The sequence below is a fragment of the Astyanax mexicanus genome, chromosome 21 (genome assembly GCF_023375975.1).
Source record: "Astyanax mexicanus isolate ESR-SI-001 chromosome 21, AstMex3_surface, whole genome shotgun sequence".
NCBI classification, from domain to species: domain Eukaryota; kingdom Metazoa; phylum Chordata; class Actinopteri; order Characiformes; family Acestrorhamphidae; genus Astyanax; species Astyanax mexicanus.
In genome coordinates, this window is record NC_064428.1 from 8,454,152 (window position 1) to 8,466,862 (window position 12,711).

General features: G+C 38.3%; 1 protein-coding gene across 1 annotated transcript in view; it reads right to left on the minus strand.

Moving 5' to 3' along the window:
• The window catches only part of jam2a (junctional adhesion molecule 2a), a 35,194-nt gene extending 22,713 nt beyond the window's left edge, over positions 1-12,481 (minus strand). The window contains exon 1 of the mRNA XM_049469814.1: positions 12,153-12,481. Coding sequence (XP_049325771.1) covers positions 12,153-12,198 — 46 coding nt within the window. The 5' untranslated portion in view covers positions 12,199-12,481. The remainder of the gene's footprint in view (positions 1-12,152) is intronic.
• Positions 12,482-12,711: the final 230 nt, after the last annotated feature.

Consider the following 12,711-nt stretch of genomic DNA (forward strand, 5'->3'; position numbering starts at 1 on the left):
CATGGTTATAATGAAGTTCTTTTGTTATTATTAAGTTAATAAAGGTGAGGCTGTACAGAATGCCTAGCTTCTTTATTTTTTCCACCAACTGAACCAAAAACGTACCGAACTGTGCGGTTTATACCGGGGTCTGAACCAAACCATGAATTTTCTGTACCACTACACCCCTTCCTAGTGTAAACTGTATATAGTAGGTTTGTACCTATAGGATTTAGCTTGGATTCACACAAGATGCAAGATCAGGGTCACAAAAAGCAGGTTGCCATTGGCACGGGCGAGTCTGATAAACAGAATGGAAGGAAGCGAAAAACAGGATTTCCACAAATAGAAGAATCACAGTCATGTGCAGAAGGACGCAGTGACTACATTATGAAATATCGTGCTTGACCACGCTAAGCCACAGTTACTCCAGCTAACCCTAGAGGGCACGGCTGCTTGTTTACAAACACAGAAAATCTAATCAAACGGGAGAGATTACAGATTAAACACAGTTATTCCCATCACTGCAGAGCACAGAGCTCAGGCTATAACGGGAGTTTCCTGTAAAGAAGGTTATTGTGTTTCCTGTCTGTTCCTGGGCAGCAGTCTGTTAAACCTGCTGTGTTCCAGTCACACTTCTCAAATCTGTCAACGGAGCTGTCCCATCATTTCAGGTAGGGCTTCCTGCATCTGACCCAGTAGCACTTCCTTCATGTTCCTATTTAAGAAGGTGGTATGTGAGGGAATATTTACAGTGGTAAAAATATAGTGAAAATAAACCCCTTTAACTTTAAGAGAAAATAAATATTCTTCTTAATATAAACAGCATAACCTACAACCTACAAACCTACAGGCATGCAAGTAAAAACAAGGCGTGACTCTCTGAAAATGTTTTGTATTTATTCAGGTTTCCATGCATTTTTGTTTTTAATGGTTCATATATTTGACTTGTGTATTAGGCTTCTCAATATTTTTCTCAGTGTTTTCTCAAATGTTTCTTATGCTTTAAGGAAGCTACTCCACCCCCTCTTCCCCTAATGCTGCTGTTTATAATACTTGCATGGAAGGGAGCAGGCAGCCGACAAACAGCAGGTTTAAGTTCATTTGTTGTAAGATTTGTTGTATTCTATTATTGCCTTGCATCCCTAGAATTTACCTTAAACAATTAATATTAGAAGATAAAAGTTCCACACAGAGCAGTGAAACTGCAGTAGCAGTGACCTAACAGGAGACTGGTCAGAGTGTTCCTTTATCAGTGTTTTTACAGTGTAGTCGACACCTGTGAGAAACAATACGCATTCTTATCAACCCAAGCTAAAGACAAAACGAGTCCAGTGTTTGAAACACAGCTGTGGAGCTAGCATGGCCTTGCAGAAAAGTATCTTATCACTTCATTTCACTTTCTCTCACAGACTCTACTGTAATATCCTGTCTGTGGGAAAACAGAAAGGAAGAGAGGAGAAATTCAGCCAGAGCGAGCGAGAGAGAGAGAGAGAGAGAGAGAGAGAGAGAGAGAGAGAGACACAGAGTGTGTGTGTGGGATCAAGAGAAAGAGAGAGTGAGAAAAAGAATGAGAGTGAGAGATAGAGGGAGAGAAAGAGTGTGTGAGATCAAAAAAGATAGAAAGACAGAGGAAAAAGTGTGTGTGTGTGTGTGTGTTTGATCGAGAGAAAGAAAGAGGGAGAAAGGGCCAAAGAAAGAGAGTGAGAGATAGAGAGAGAGAGAGAGTGTGAGATCGAAAGAGAGAAAGACAGAGAGAGAAAGAGTAAGAGACAAAACAGACAGAAACAGCGAGAGAGACAGAGAGAGATAGAGTGAAAGAGAGACAGAGAGAAAAAGAGAGAAAGAGAGAGAGACAGAGAGAGGGTGTGAGATAGAGAGAAAGAGAGAGAGTGAGAAATAGCCAAAGAAAGAGAGTAAAAGATAGAGAGATTGTGTGAAGTTGAAAGAGAGTGAGACAGACAGACAGAACAAGAGACAGAAGCAAGTAAGACAGAGAGAGAGTGAGAGACAGCGTGAGAAAGAGTGAGAGAAAAAGTGGGAGAGAAAGAGAGTGAGAGAGAGACAGAGAAAAGAAGAGAGAGAGAGAGAAAAGAAGAGAGAGACAGAGAGAGAGAGAAAGAGAGAGACAGAGGAAGAGAGAGAGTGAAAGAGAGATAGAGAGAGAGAGAGAGAGAGAGAGAGAGAGAGAGTAGGCCATTGTGTGAGAGGCCATTTTGATGGACGCCGTCCAAAGGAGTAGCCCTGGTCAGATAAGAAAGTGGCGAGGACAAGTCTGACATGCTGCCCACACTTCCTCCCACATCCCTGCTGAAACCGCCACAGTCCAAACACACACACACACACACACTCAAATATACACACACACACACACTCACAGACACACACCTGTCACACCAAGACAGTCAAAAACCTGAGTCAGCATGGAAACATGCTCGCTCACTGATTCAGAGGAAGACAGCGGATCACGCGTTACTTACAGTGATGGGTAAGGACACGGAGATAAAGCTATAAAAGCACTTCTCTCTACGCATGACTGGACCAACCAGAGAACACAAAAATCCTATGAATGCACATCAATTTACAGACCCTTATTTTTACTAGATATTCCAATAATGTATTTGATGTTATGAAATAAAAGTTCGGGAGAAGGAACATGAATCTGACATCCTATAAATACCTGTCCACAACAAACCTTTACATCCCCCCCATCACTGAGTCACCTTCCTTTAAACTAGAGATATAAAGATTGGTCACTGATGTATTAGTATCGGCTGTGTTTCAGCCAAAATGTGAGATCAACAATCTAGATCTAACAATTTAGTCCTAATCCTGAGAAACGATCAGATCATATTAGGAAGTTAAGGATTACAGCAGTTGAGTGCGAGACAGAGAGAGAGAGAGAGAGAGAGAGAGAGAGAGAAAGAGAAAGAGAGAAAGACAGAGAGAGAGAATGCCATTGTGTGAGAGGCTACTTTGATGGATGTGAGCCAAAGGAGTAGCCTTCCCACACTTCATCCGCACACATATACAGCTCTGGAAAAAAATAATAAGTGCCCACCTAAAAACCTGTGGAATATAATCAAGAGGAAGATGGATGATCACAAGCCATCAAACCAAACTCAACTGCTTGAATTTTTGCACCAGGAGTAAAGGCATAAAGTTATTCAAAAGCAGTGTGTAAGACTGGTGGAGGAGAACATGATGCCAAGATGCATGAAAACCGTGATTAAAAACCAGGGTTATTCCACCAAATAATGATTTTTGAACTCTTAAAACTTTATGAATATGAACTTGTTTTCTTTGCATCATTTGAGGTCTAAAAGCACTACATCTTTTTGCCTATTACATCCATTTTTCTGCCAATAAAGGCTCTAAACGACAATATTGATCACAGAAGCTGCACTTCCTTGTTCAATCTTTAGATGGACCTCTGGACCTGATGCATGGTTGCAGATAGGGATGATAGATGACCTGATACCCCTTTTTCCCTTCTGATATTAATTCTGATTGGTAAACCAATACAAAGCAATGATACCAATACCAACACTGACCTACCTACTTGATAGGTGCCTATAAAACCTAATATTTACAGCCTGGACATCTAATGGCATTCATGTGCTTCAGTAGCTGCTTTATGGTATCAGTGCTCTCGGCCAATGGCAATACAGTGTGTACGATGTGCCAGTATTGGATCAGATACTGATACAGTATTGGTATCGGTGCAACACTAGCTCCAGACACTTATTAACCACCAATTCAGCTTGGCTGACATTTGTTTATTGTTTGCTGGTTCTGGCTCAAACGCAAATATATTTGTAGAATGTGTAAAACTAAAGTGTAGATACGAGAGAGATACGAGAACACCAAAAGTACAGCAGCAGCAGTGGGAAATCTAAATGATTAACATTCTAAAAGATAGAGTTTTAGCACTGGATGAGCAGTTCCTTGGTTGTGTTCTTGCATAATGTTGTTAGTAAAGTTGATCCAAGGGTATCTAAAGTTGCATCATAAATAAATAAATGGTTAGTGTGTGGCTAGTTAATGTCCACTGTTAATCAAATGTGGAGAATACAATAGAGCTCTGTACTGGCAAGAACAATACATGTTATAATTGAATATATCAGAATATATTACGATACTGTAAGTCATGTGATATATTGTGATAAAATAAAAAAAATAATCATGCAATAAAAACACTATTATATTTATAAAATCTAAATAAACTAACTAACTAATCCAATCAGAACAGTGGGATCTAATGAAAGAATACAAAACTGCTACATAGTGGGCGGGATTTAAACACAAAACTAATGCTGCCTTTAATTTGGCAGCTAAACTAATCATTAAAAATCAATACAGTTTTGCAAAACAAAACTGTTATAGAACACAATATTTTATTACATCCCTAAGAATACATGGGGTGTAATACTGATTCATGCTGTGTATCTAGCCATGTAATTATGTGTGGTGCTTAGATTTGTGTATATACACATTTTTATCACTTTTAAATGTTTTTATTTATGTTCTGTTTGATCTTTTGTATGTTCTTGTGGTCTGCTGGCATTATGCTTCCACGGCACGTTAAAATGTTGACATGTAAGTCTCTTGGCAAGTGTAAAGAAAACATGGTTGAATGGCATGTGTGTGTGTGTGTGTGTGTGTGTGTGTGTGACAGAGAGAGAGAGAGAGAGAGAGAGAGAGAGATGGGAAAGAAGGGAAAGAGAAAACAAAGCCTCTCTGTGAGAGTGTAATTCTGCACTGGTCAGAGGGAACAGCTGGCTCAGCCGGGTGGCTCTAGCACAGAGAGCCCCACCTTCAACCACACACACACACACACCAGCATCCCGTAGTACACCCCCCAACCCACACTGACTAAGAAACATCAGAGCAAACATTACACATCATAAGGCTCTAAGGCTTTACAATATGGGCTCTTTCTTACTCTACCAAACTCTACTTCGATCTACCTTGCTCTATAGCTTGCTCTACCCCACTACCTCACCTTACCTAACTACATCTCTGGAAAAAAAATCCACAGGAGAGCACTTCAGTTTCTGAATCAGTTTCTCTGATTTTGCTATTTATAGGTTTATGTTTGAGTAAAATGAACATTGTTGTGTTATTCTATAAACTACGGACAATATTTCTCCCAAATTCCAAATAAAAAGTTTGTCATTCAGAGCTTTTATTTGCAGAAAATGAGAAATGGCTAAAAAAATAACAAAAAAGATGCAGAGCTTTCAGACCTCAAATAATGCAAATAAAACAAGTTCATATTCATTCAAGTTTTAAGAGTTCAGAAATTAATATTTGGTGGAATAACCCTGGTGGTTTTTAATCCCAGTTTTCATGCATCTTGGCATCAAGTTCTCCTCCACCAGTCTTACACACTGCTTTTGGATAATTTTATGCTGGTTTACTCTTGGCGCAAAATTCAAGCAGTTCAGTTTGGTTTGATGGTTTGTGATCATCCATCTTCCTCTTGATTATATTCCAGAGGTTTCCAATTTGGTAAAATCTAAGAAAAAGTTTTTATGGTCTCTTATTTTTTTCTAGAGCTGTATATCACTCTACCTCGCTCTACAATGATCTACCTGCTCTACCTCGTTCTAACTCACTCTATCTCACTCTTTCTTGCTCTACCACACTCTAATTCTCTGTGTATCACTCTACCACACTCCTCCTTCCTCTAAATTACTCTGCTTCACTCTACTTCACTTCAACAAATCACTCAAAGGACCATCCAGACTGTTATCAACAACAACACATCCAAAAGCCAGGCTCTGTGATAGTATATGGGTGTGTCAGTACACTTCTGTGATTGCAGCATTATTGCAGAAAGCGACAAAGCGACATCTGCTGCCATCAAGGCGACATCTTTTGCAGGCATGCACATGCATTTTTCAACAAGAGAGTGCAAAACCACACGCTGCACACATTACAAAGCCACAGCTAATGAAGAAGAGGGTATGAGCAATCTCAAATTTCTAAAAAATGATCCGGAAGATACTGGTAATTGGGGTGCAATTAGTTCTAACTAGGGGTGTGACGAAATTATAGATTAAAACAGACGATATTTCTCGTCAGGCTTAAACCTGTCTCGCGGGGCAAAAAAGCAGTTAAGTGTGGAGTTTTTACGAGGGATCTGGCAACCCAGTAGAGATAGCGATAGGGTATGATGGCTGAACAGTGAGAGCAGCTCTTAGGAAAATTCGGACATTTGTATAGAAGATGCTTCTGCTTCTTTTAAGTTGTATGTCTGGCTGCATTTTGGCTCCAGTGGAAACAATAAACGGTAACAGAGTGACCAACAAGACACAAACCATATATAAATACTGTAAATACATCCTACACATGACTGTTTCAGAGGCAGTTGTACTGATCACTTAACTCTGTACTGTATTTAAAAACATGTTCTGTCTCTGTTTGCACTTCAAGCATATGCTTAATATGACTGGTTATGGTTATGCATAGTTAAATTACAAGAGATTTAGGAGAAAAAAACACAAACCATAGTCTTAATATGACTGGTTATTGTTTGCACTATGTAAGAAGTTTTATTTTTATTTTTTATAATTATTCTTATTTCTATTTCTTACAGAATCAATGTGTGAGAGAAACCAGTCTGTTAATTGTGCGTTATATGATTTTGTCAAATAAACAAAAATCTAGTTTTCAAGCATTTTTCATTTTTGATGTTTAGTTTAAATTTATATTTTAAATCTCGTTTCGTCTCTTTCGTGAACCCAGTATCGTGTCTCGTCTCGTGATATTAGTGTCTCTTCACACCCCTAGCCCTAACCCTTTCAAAAAATGACCTAAAGCAAGCCACTGGTTACTGACAATACTAGGAAGCAACCGTCACATCAAGTATACATAAGTATACCTTGTTTTAGTGACCTCCAAGTGTTTCTCTCAAACAGTTTTCAGTCCTCCATACTATTGCATGGCTAGCTGATATTACACAGAGGAGTTTCACCGTCCTATAGAATGAACTGACATTGACTCACCAAAAAAATGATGCACCATGAATTTTGGCCAAACTCTGCATGCAGTTATGTCTTAGGCAGATATGTAAATGATTACAGGTGTGGCCTGGTTTGACAATGGCTCTTAGTACAAGGAATAGTGCTGTTAATGCTCGTTAAAAAAGCCTACACTTCTTAATTCCTTAAACTATACAACTCTCCCCTCCTCAAACCTACCCCATCATAGTCCATAATCACGTACCGTCTGAGCTTCATCCCGCCCGCAGTCTGAGAGCTACAGATGAATAAAGCTTTTCATTTTTCCCCCCACTTTATTTTTTATCCCCTGACTGATCTTTCCTTTCCTTCTGCTCAGACTCATCCTGTAATGACCATAAATGCCACTTGTTGTGAGTTTGGTGTCGTTGAGGTCGTGGGTTTCAGGCCATAAAGTGCTGCTTTTTTTTCTTTTACCATTCTGGGCTCTAGGCTGCTCCCTCCATCCTTCTGTGATCTTTATAGCTCTCTCAGTCTCTCTCTCTCTTTCTCTCTCTCTCTCTCTCGCTCGCTCTATCTCTGTTGTCCCAGATGAACAATGCAGAGTTAATCTAAATCCCAAGATCCCTCATCTGTTATGTGTGCGGTCAATTCTTTGGCCATAAAACGATTTGAGCCAGATTAATGGATCCTAAACTTTCACTTTTATCTCTTTGTAAAGAAAAATAGCATGAAAAAACATAACAAGAGCACTTTAAATTGTCTGGCCAAATAAGTGAGTATACCTGATAACTTACACTGAACATTGACTTATTTTTTATTTTCATTGCATTTTTTTAATTTTCATTATTCTAGGTCATATTGCTGTGTTTTTCCTTAAGAAATCCCCCCTACACCCCCCCAGCCCCCAGTGTCACTACATATCAGAGAGCAGCTGTATACAGGGCAGGGAGTGAGGGAGAGAGCTGACAGAGTTCACCTAAATCCCAGGATCCCTCATCTGTTATGCGTACAGTCAATTCTTAGATCATAGATCATAGTTTTATCGAACGACCACTTTTATATATTCGGAAAGAAATATCATCTCATAACTTTCCAAAAACTACTTGTTTTTTTGTTAAATCACATTTACAAGACTACTTATTACAGAAATCAGTTTGTCTCTTTTTATTTCCTGTTATGCATGTGTCCACCCTGTTACAGCAAACCGTATGAAGGGGTGGACAATTTTATCAAAAATGTACATTTGACGAAAACGTGGTTGATTTAGTTGAAGACTTGTTGATGTTCATGATGAGTGTTTGTTCTTGTTCTGTTTTCAAAGATACATTTTAATTTTATAGCATTCATTTAATTACCGCAACAGGAGGAAAAGCTTAAACTTTAACTTAAAAAAGTATTGAGGCAATATGAGAAATAATAAGTGAAATTAATTGCTGAATATCCAGTTCAAAAATAAAATAGTGTGAAGATGGTAATGTCACTGATGATGTTAAAAATTACACAAATATGGACAAAATATTCTTGTTTAAATAGCTTGATCTATTTATTTACGAGGATAAATTAATAACTGAACTGCAAATCTTCAAAAAAAATTCTGTGCTATTAAGTATCAGTCAAAACACACACACACACACACACACACTTAAATATACTCAAACCACACACACACACACATTTCTCTCACACACACACTCAACACACTTTCTTTTATACAGTGTTGTTTGCCAATTTGTGAACCCTTTTCTATATTTCTGCATAAATTTGACCTAAACCCAGTTAAACAAAGTCAAAAATATTATACTTAGTAATTTATTTATTAAGGACTATGATCCAAAGTGTAAACCTCTAGGATTAGCAGTTAGATTTAAGGTGAAATTAGTGTCAGCTGTTTAAATCAATGGGATGACACTCAGAAAAAGTGTGGTTGATGCTCATCAGGCTGGAAAATGTTGCAAAACCATGTCTAAAGTCAAACAGACTGTATACAAAGGAAGGAAACTAAAGACCATTGTTAAATTCCCTAGACATGTTAGACCAACAAATATCACATTTCAACAGCAAGGTGTGTAATAGTCGTTGAGGTCACAAAGGAGCCCAGGGTAACTTCTAAGCAACTGAAGGCCTCTATCAGATTCCAAAGTCCACCATCAAGTGAACACTAAACAACAATAGTGTGCATGGCAAGGTTACAAAGAGCCACTGCTCTTCAAAAGATCATCTGCAGTTTGCTAAAGATCACATGGATAAGCAGGAAGGCTATTAAAAGTTGGTAGACCAAAATAGAACTTTTTGGGTTTTTTGCTGCGTCTGGGCCAATTATGGAAGCATGAATTTTGAATTATATCAGAAATGTATTTTAAAGGATAATGTCAGGGCGTCTGTCCATTAACTGATTCACAAGTAAAGGTGGATCATGCAGCAAGACAACGACTCTAGGCACACAAGTTGTTCTACCAAAGAATGGTTTTAAAAAAATATGAATTGAGAAGATAATGTTTTGGAAAGTCAGACTGGAAATCCAATAAAAATGTTGTTGAAAAAAGGTCTGAAGTAAACAGATAAGGTGAGGAAACCCAACAACATCCTAGAGTTGAAGCTGTTCTGTACGATAGAATGGGCTAAAACTCCTCTAAGCCGGTGTGTAGAACTGATCAGCAGTTACCGGAAATGTTTAGTTGCAGTTCTTACTGTAAAGGAGGGAAATCACACCAGATACTGATAGTAAAGATTCACATATTTTTATATATATATATATATATATATATATATATATATATATATATATATATATATATATATATATATATATATATATATAGTTTTTACTTTTTACATACTTCATATACTTTTCTTATATATGTAATATTGGATCATTTTCCTCAATAAATAAATAAATAAATAAACAACTATAATATGTTGTCTCATTTGTTTACCTGGGTTCTCTTTATATACTTTCAGTCCTTGTTGTTTTAGATAATATTTATGCAGAAATATAGAATTTTCTTATGGGTTTTAACTTTTAAGCACCACTGTACACTTACACACATACACACTTTCTCTCTTACACACTAGGGCTGGCCCGAATAGCGTTTTTTGAGCTCCGGATATTCGGCACTGATTCGAAGCGAATATTCGAATATTCGTTTTTTAAAAAAAGAGGTAAAAAAAATAAATAAAAAAAAGCAAATCACGGCCCCTTTAATCCACTGAAAAATGTTCAATTTGCTCTGACCGACGAGACATATTCACCCCGGATTTTTGGTGTTTTTATCCCCCATATTTTTGTGTTTTCACCCCATATTTTTTCTGTGTTTTTAGCCCAGATTTCTTTGTGTTTTCATCCCGGAATTTCTGCTGCCCCACACGCGGCTTATCCGCTGCGTAAGCAGGCTAGGAGGCTGCTGCACGGTTTCTCCGCTGCGCAAGCCAGCCCAGTAAATTGCTGTTTGTGTTTTCACACTTAGGCTATTTGCTTGAAAAAACAAACAAAAAAAAAACGTTTGTTCAGGAAGTATTTTATATTCTTAAACATTGTTAATTATATTAGAGGACAGTCATTGTAAACTGTACTTGGTCTATTTCGGATTGTGCAGGGCATATTACTGATTTTGTATTTTTGCACTTGGGCTATAAGCTCAATATTAAATATTTCGTTTGTTTAGAAATTATTTTATATTTTTAAACCATGTTAAATTATATTAGAGTAGAGGAAAGTCATTGTTAATGACGTTATTGTACTTGGTCTATTTCGGTTTAAGCATTGTGCAGGGCATAGCCGTATTACTGATTTTGTATTTTTGCACTTGGGCTATAAGCTCAATATTAAATATTTCGTTTGCTTAGAAATTATTTTATATTTTTAAACCATTTTAAATTATATTAGATAAGAGGAAATTCGTTCAGACATCATTTTTGTAGGCCAGGCTTTTGTAACCGATTTAGCCCCTACTGTTGCCACATTACCCCTTACGTTTTATTATATAAATCAGTTTCGAAGAGCCTGCATTTTTTTTTTATCATGTATAATAGAGGTCTGCGCGAGACTGATTTTTAAACCCACTCTTCCACGCTCCCGCGTTTCTGTCTCGTTACCGCTCCGCAAAAAAATTGCTTCTTTTAATCCCGCGCCCGCCCGCCACATACACATTTCTGCCGCTCCCGCCCCACGTTCCTAATATAAATTAAATAAACTACATTTAATGCTTCAAATTTACTTATATATTTATTAAAACAGCAGCGCTGAATAGTGCGGTCCCGTTCCTTACCCCAGTCCAAACACCATCGGTGTGTGCGTGTGTGTGTCGGTCCATCCTGCACGTTGAGAGTTTTCTTTAGGTTTTTTTTTTTTACAATTATTACAGTTTTCTTAACTATTTATTAATTTGCTCCCGCATGGTCTGGATTAAACTCCCGCTCCAGCCAATAACAGTTCAGTTCTGTCCCGCGCGCAAGATATTCTGACGGGACCCGCGAGAACAGAAGTGGTTAGAGTGAGGTGGAACTCTGGAAAGGAGAAAAAAAACGAATATCCGAATACCAAAATTAAAAACCGAATACCTACTCAACGAACGAATATCCGAATACCCGAATATTCGGGTCCAGCCCTATTACACACATACATTCTCTCTTACACATTCTTTCTTACACACACACACACACTTTTTCTCTTACACACACATTCTTTCTTACACACACTTTTTTTCTTATACACACGCTCACACACATTTTCTCTCGTACACAAACACACACTTTCTCTCTTACACACACATATACACATACACACGTTCTCTTTTACACACACAAACACTACCTATTTTACACAAACAGACACACACCTTCTCTCTTACACAAACAAACACACTTTCTCTCTTACACACACCTTTTCTCTTACACACACTCACTTTTAAACACACACTTTCTCTCTTACAAACACTTTCTCTTAGAAAAAACACACACTTTCTTTTTTACACACTTTCTCTCTTACACACACTTTCTCTCATAAAAAACACACACACTTTCTCTTTTACACACTTACACTTTCTCTTACACAAACACACCTTTTCTCTTACACACACACACACACACACACACACACACACAGATAAAGAATGAAGCACTCGGTAAGAGTGGCTAATCCCGCGCTGGGGGGTAGATAATGGGACGGTAAGACAGTAAGAAGATGAGCAGGGATGATCTACTCACAGTACAGCAGCAGCAGCAGGACTGGGATCAGCCGAGTAACGGTCATTTTCCAGCTCCGCGAGACCCGAGCAGCAGCGCGCTCCCTCCCGATAACTCTCTCAGTGTCAGAGTGTGTCAGAGAGTGTGTGAGTCAGTGTGTAATAGTGTGTGTATGTGTGAGTGTGTGTGTAAGTGTGTGTGAGTTTGTGTGCGCGTGCCGCTAGTGAGAGGTGCGGACCTGCGCGTTCTCGTGTCATGAATCCTCGCGCGCCTCTCCCACAGCGCTTCCTCACCTCGCGCGCCTCCTCAGCCTGTTTTTTTTCCCGCCCGTTTTCTGACAGGCACCGCCTACTGCGCTGTGATTGGTTAATTTCACGCCCCACGCTTTGCCACTGGTAGAGAAATTGGATGATTGTTAATTGGGCAAATGCTAGGGCGTGTCTCAATTACATCAACTTATTACTAATACTAAATATATCTACTAATATCTAAATATAGCAGTTAAAGTGAGGAAATTAATAAAAAATAAAGTAGTGCAAATTAAAATAACTTTAAATATAATGACTTTAATGTGCTGCCT